The following is a 6000-nucleotide window of genomic DNA, read 5'->3' as shown; positions in this document are numbered from 1 at the left end:
TTTAAAAAAAAATCAGTAGGTTTATTGTAGATCTCAAGAGAGCACAGTATGAGTAACTGGAATGCCTACATGTCTATACAGAATAACCCATCACTCGAATTAAAAAGAAGCAGCTAAGTGGGTGCATTTCATTCATCATGATGTTTTCTTCTGTTTTTTCTTTTCATTTTCTTCCTTTTCCTTTTCAATTTCAGCCACATACTTCTCAATTTCTTCAGGGTTTAGGATCTAAAACAGAAACATGGGTGGTGACCCTCAGGATATCAATAAACTTAAGAGACCTTCATGGAAGTGATTCTAGTTCTGCCATGGGAAGAACTGCTGTTTATCTGAAACCAGGTACCTGCTGCAGACACAACAACATTCCTTGGCCACGAAGAATAAACTGAAGTATTTGTCAGTACAAAAATGTGAGATTAAGTTCAGGCAGATCAACAAGGACAGTATCAGAAACAGGCTCAAGGGGAGAGAAGCAAACAACAGCCTCACCTTCAGCGGCTGCTCCCGTCTCATGACTGCCAGCTCAATGTTCTTCCCACCAGACTGCACCACCTGTGTGAGGCAGAGGGAAGCTTTAGGAGCCTGGCCAGGAATTCACTCCAAAAAACTCCTCTCAGGTCTCCTCAGAAGAATAGATGTGGATGGGGTGTATTTCACTCCTTGGCTCTTGAGCTTTCAACACCAGCAGCACTAACTCTCAAAAGGGTTTTCACAGTGGTGCCAGTGCCCTGGGCAGATGGAGAACACCTCAGCCCCACCACCTGACCTGTGCTATTTTCTGTATCTTGAACTACAATTAAAAAAATAAAATATTCAGCATGTGCTTTAGCACATCTCTGGTGCATTTGTGTTAACCCAGAACTGAAGTCTGTTTTCCTCCCCAGAGCTGCTGCTAAGTTCTGTGTAAACCATGGAAATTGTTACCCAAATATTCTGAACTTTTAATTCAATCCAACACCCACAGCCTACAGTAAACAGCTCTCAGAGATCCTTTGCAGTATTTCCTTGGGACATTCACAAATATTTTCCCATATTCACATCTAAGAAGTGACTCTGGACAGTGAAAAGCCACAGGAGAGATGTGAAACAGCCTCACCTCCAGAAGAGCCTTGATGACAAGTTTAATAGTCAGATCATCCGTTTCAATGGCCTCATCAGTGTAGTTTTTCTCCAGGAACTCACGCACAGATTTGGCTCCTCTGCCAATGGCATTAGCCTGGAAACATAAAGGGGAAAAAGAAAATGAATGGGAGTTTAGAAAAGATGTCATTTGCAGAGTAAGAAAGAAACACAAAGTTGTACAACTACATAATCTGTCACACACAAGGACAGTTATCTGGCACAGACAGGTTGGTTTTGGGTTTTTTTTGTAAAGCAGGACAAGACTTCCCAAGGAAAGCTGAACTGCAGATGGCCACTCTCAGTACATTTGATCATTAAGGACTTTTGCAGCTGTGAGACAGCACCATCTGGCCAGCGAGATCTCCCCTAGCCCAGTCCCACTTTAAAGGAGACATTAACTCACAAATATTCCATTTCCAGTGGGGACTGCACCCACTCACCTTCCAAGCATGGTAGGTGCCAGAGGGGTCAGTCTGGTACAGCCGGGGGGTCCCATCGAAGTCGAAGCCCACGATGAGGGCGGAGATCCCGAAGGGCCTGCGGCCGTTGCTCTGCGTGTACCTCTGAGCACAAAGGACACATCTCAGGCACTTCTGAACACCTTTCCAGGCTGCAAAGCACACTCTGGAGCAGTTACAACCAGAAATGCTTTTAGCTGGCTCTCTGCATTAGTCAGGACTCTGTATCCCATGGAGCCCCTAAGGCAGGCAGGTGAGAGGTAGTTCCTGTCCAGGTGTAGTTCCTACACCTGGTTACAGCTTCCAGAAGCACCTCCCAGCCTGCTGAGCGGTGCTGAGGCAGCCAGAGACAGGTCTACAAGCCCCAGTGTGCAAAAAAATACCACGAGGACACCTGAACAGTTTTCACTGATGATTTGCACTGATTCTACAGGAAATCATGGCAGCTCCTGCTGTAAGCAGGTTACACTGGAGCCATGTCACAGCCCTCCTGGGGCACTGCTAGCAAAGTCACACACCAGGGGCACAGGAGGGCTGACAGCCACGGCACCACAGCAGCAGGAGCTGGGCCAGGTGTGTTTGCAACAGGGTGAGAGAAATGGTGAATGTGCCAGAAAGGCAGACACAAATGTGAGATTGGATAAAGGAACAAAGTGAAACTCTGGAAGTGGTGCCTTGCTCTGACAGACCAGTGATTATTACAACAATCACAGTATTACCATCACCACTGCTCCAGCAGATCTGTGCATAAGTAATTAAATTTTCTCTAATTCTCACTGGTGGCTGAAAATCAGTTTAATACACTGGCAAATGAGTAATTTTCTCACAGAACACAGCTGGGCATATTTTGATGCTGCAGTCCATTATAAATTCATGACTATCAAACACAAAACATATTAAATACTGCACCAATTTGTTCCCCTCTTACCCATCCCTGCAATGGTTTTGCAGGAGTTAAACCAGGAGCCATAAGAAAAGACAGTAACCCAGGCCCACTGTTCTGGGAGTGAGATGAGCAGGGTGCTCCTGATGACATGAACATGGAACTGTGCAGGCCTTGCAAGCACTAGTTGCTTTATCTTGGGGGGAAAAAAAACTCAAACAGCACTCAATTGTTTTTTTCCACTCCCAATAAACACCCACAATGTGTTTTTTACCAGGTAAGTGGAGTGAGGCCAGAGCCCAGATATTTACACAACTTGAAGAAGTGTCATATATTCCATGTTACACAATGTGTGGTTCATGTAACACATGTGACACTCTAGTCCCACGTGGTACACATCTGTTACACACCAAACTGTACAGAATGCATAGCACAGGCTAGCACAAGAGCACATAAAACACCTCTGTCAGGTGAGGACACACCCTCAGCAGCTCTGGCAGCCCCAGGTACCTGTTTCAGGCTGGCAATGTAGCGTGTGATGTACTCCACGGTGACAGGGTCCTCCACAGTGAGCCTGTGGCTCTGACACTCCACCCGAGCTCTGTTTATGACTATCCTGGCATCAGCTGTCAGCCCTGAAATGACAGAGTGGCCTCAGAGTCATGAAAAAATCTCAGAACACCAATCTGGCCCTAAAAGGCCACGAGGTCAGTGTCAACAGCAAGGGAAAATCAAAGCAGAGCTCAAACTCTCAGGTTTGCTGAGCAAGAGCATTTGTAAGGCAGAAGAAAAAGGCTAATGCACAAAAAAACCTAAAGGGTTTAGTTTACAGCTTCCATGTTTGTGAGTTAAGTGACATACACAGTTCTGAAACAGGTAATGGGAATATTACTGACAGCATTCCATATCCCAGCAAATCTGCCATGCTTATTCTCACACACATTATTCCTCTTGCATTCCTCCAGTCTGATCTGCCCAGCAAACCTCATCTAGTTAATGAGGCTACAGCAGCATGATGTTAGCTGACAAAAGTGTGTGACCCTTTAAAAACAAGATTTCCAAGAAATTTAATTCTTATTTTACATTTTAGCTAATGCTGCCATTTTTCACGTACTGCCTTGTTTTTATTAGAGAATTTTTCCTCAAGTTTGTGAACACCCCTGCACATATCCCAGACCCTGGCTAAGGGAGCAAGGCAGGAGAAAGAACTGAGCCTCTCATTCCTGCACACTGAACCAAAACCTTGTCGTTTTAGTCAGTTAAATCAGATCTCCCCTTAAAAATATTATTGACACTGACACTCTATTTCTCCATATTAAAAAAGAAAGGATAAGCTGCTGTGGAAATACTGTGCTTCCCACAGTTCTCAGTCAGTTACACCCCTAATTTTGGGTTCCCATATTCCATAAACACACCCAAAGGTGCCCCGATAACTGCCAAAAGCCCTGAAGGGACCATGTACCTGCAAAAGCCATGCAGACATTGTCATCCAGAGCACAGATCTTCCTGACAGTTCTCTCATCCTGCAGCTTTGCCACCGACTTCTTCTCCACACCAAGGACAACAATATCCTTCCCTCTTACTCCAACCTTCCGTGTATGAAAAGAAGAAGTAAAAAAGTTAACCCAGGTCCAAACATCCTGACAGCTGCAGACTTTACTCAAGTGAGCAGTAACCAAGCACAAACCCCCACGCTGTAAGCATTACCTCAGCTTGAAGTCAGGATTTTATTTCCCACTCAACCCAGAGGCAGGACTGATGTAAAAAAAATTGCAATGCATTTCAGGGTGCAGTTTCATCACCAGTTTATAACAACCTAAATCCCTGTGGCTCCCAAAAGACAGACTCCAGCTCCTCTTACGAACTATCCTTTCTCCAGCAGTACCATCAGTGTTTCCACAGCCATGGAACACCCCACTAGTCCGAGCCCAAGGCACTGAAGATCAGGCCAAGTAACACCTACAGCTGCCAAAATGTTCTGTCTGTAGCTGCTTTAATTTCCTAATTTGTACCTGGAATACAAATTTTCCAACATCACGGAGGAAAAAAAAGCCCTTGACCCTTCCCTTTCATTCCCACTGTTTCTTACAGGGGGATGGGAATCAGCATGTTCCAAATGTTTCCAAAAACAATAAACTCAACAAAGATGGGTGATTATATTGCATGCTGTCTCCACCTGTACAGTATTTTTAATTTCTGAAAAAACCGAGGAATCTATTTGGTAATAAATCTTGTTACATTTATTCCCATCCCAAAGACGGTACATTTTCTTTTTGGTAATGGCAATTAAAACATACTACAACTATTAATACAATTACGACTTTTTTAAATTAAAACTTATTATTACTAGAACTTATTACAATCACTAATACAACGGTATTTGCAAATAACACTTTTTTTCTCCTCCCCTAAATGAATTAAAACTTTCATGGAGCAAAAGCTTGGGACAGCTGGAAGCCGGGAGAAGCAATGTACTCCTAGGGGCTTTTACCGACGTGTTCAATGCACAGGGACTCTGCCTCGTGCACAAACACAGAATATACCACACTCTGCAGCACGGACGGACCAGGAGAGGATCCCTCCAGGCCTAACGCTCCGCCGGAGCCCCGCAGGCAGCGCTGGGCTTTGCGCAGCCCCACGGACGGTGGATCCCCCCGGGGAATCTCCTGCAGCGGCTCCCGCTGCCCCGCGGCCTCCCGGGCCCGCCAGGCCGGGCGCGCAGCGCGGCCCAGCCCCGCCGCGGGCCCAGCCCCGCCGCCGCCGCCCCGCCAGCCCCGCGGCCGCCGACTCACCGCGGTGGAGCCTTTCTTGACCGCCTCCTGCGCGTACTCCACCTGGAAGAGGTGCCCGTCCGGGGAGAAGACGGTGATGGCGCGGTCGTAGCTCATGGCTCCGGCAGAACCCGCACCGTCATCCGGGCGGGCCGGGGGCGGGGCCGCTGCGCTCCTGCGCTGCGCACTTGGCGTACGCACTCTGCGCACGCTGCGGAGCGCTCCCGCCGTGCGCGCTCGGCGCAGCGCCCGGCACGCCCCGCGCTTGGCGAACGCACCGTGCAGGCAATCCAGAAGGGTTTGGGGTGGAAGTGACCCCAAAAATCAGCCCGTGCCATGGGCAGGGACACCTTCCACTACCCCAAGTTGCTCCCAGCCCCGTCCAACCCCGATTTGCACATTTCTAGGCATAGGGCAACCGCAGCTTCTCCGGGCACCCTGTGCCAGGGCCTCGCCGCCAGGGCAGGGAAGATTCTCCTACTATCTAACCTAAATCTACTCTTTTTCAATGAGAACCCATTCCCCTTGTCCTGTCACTCCTCTCTCTTGTAAACAGCCTTGCCGCATCTTTGCTGTGAGTCCCCTTGTGGTACTGGAGAGCCACCATCGGGTCACCCCGACGCCAGGCCGAACAGCCCCGATTCTCCAGCCTTTCCTCGCAGCAGAGGCGCTCCATCCCTGTCACCATGTCGCCGTGCTGCCCCGGCCGCTCCCTGTCCCCCGTTCCCGCTGTCCCCCAGCCGCACGCAGCGCACTTAGCGTAGCG

General features: G+C 48.4%; 1 protein-coding gene across 1 annotated transcript; it reads right to left on the bottom strand.

Annotated features, from left to right (window-relative positions):
• PSMA7 (proteasome 20S subunit alpha 7) lies at positions 1-5423 on the bottom strand. The gene is made up of 7 exons (XM_050982109.1): positions 5256-5423; positions 3926-4052; positions 2974-3098; positions 1563-1685; positions 1097-1216; positions 490-552; positions 1-228 (listed from the first exon to the last, which is right to left on the bottom strand). The coding sequence occupies exons 1-7, from the start codon at positions 5349-5351 to the stop codon at positions 136-138; spliced, it is 747 nt and encodes a 248-aa protein (XP_050838066.1). The 5' UTR covers positions 5352-5423; the 3' UTR covers positions 1-135.
• Positions 5424-6000: the final 577 nt, after the last annotated feature.

Source organism: Serinus canaria, chromosome 20 (assembly GCF_022539315.1).
Source record: "Serinus canaria isolate serCan28SL12 chromosome 20, serCan2020, whole genome shotgun sequence".
In the NCBI taxonomy this organism is placed as follows: Eukaryota; Metazoa; Chordata; class Aves; order Passeriformes; family Fringillidae; genus Serinus; species Serinus canaria.
This window is presented reverse-complemented; position numbering and strand designations above follow the sequence as displayed.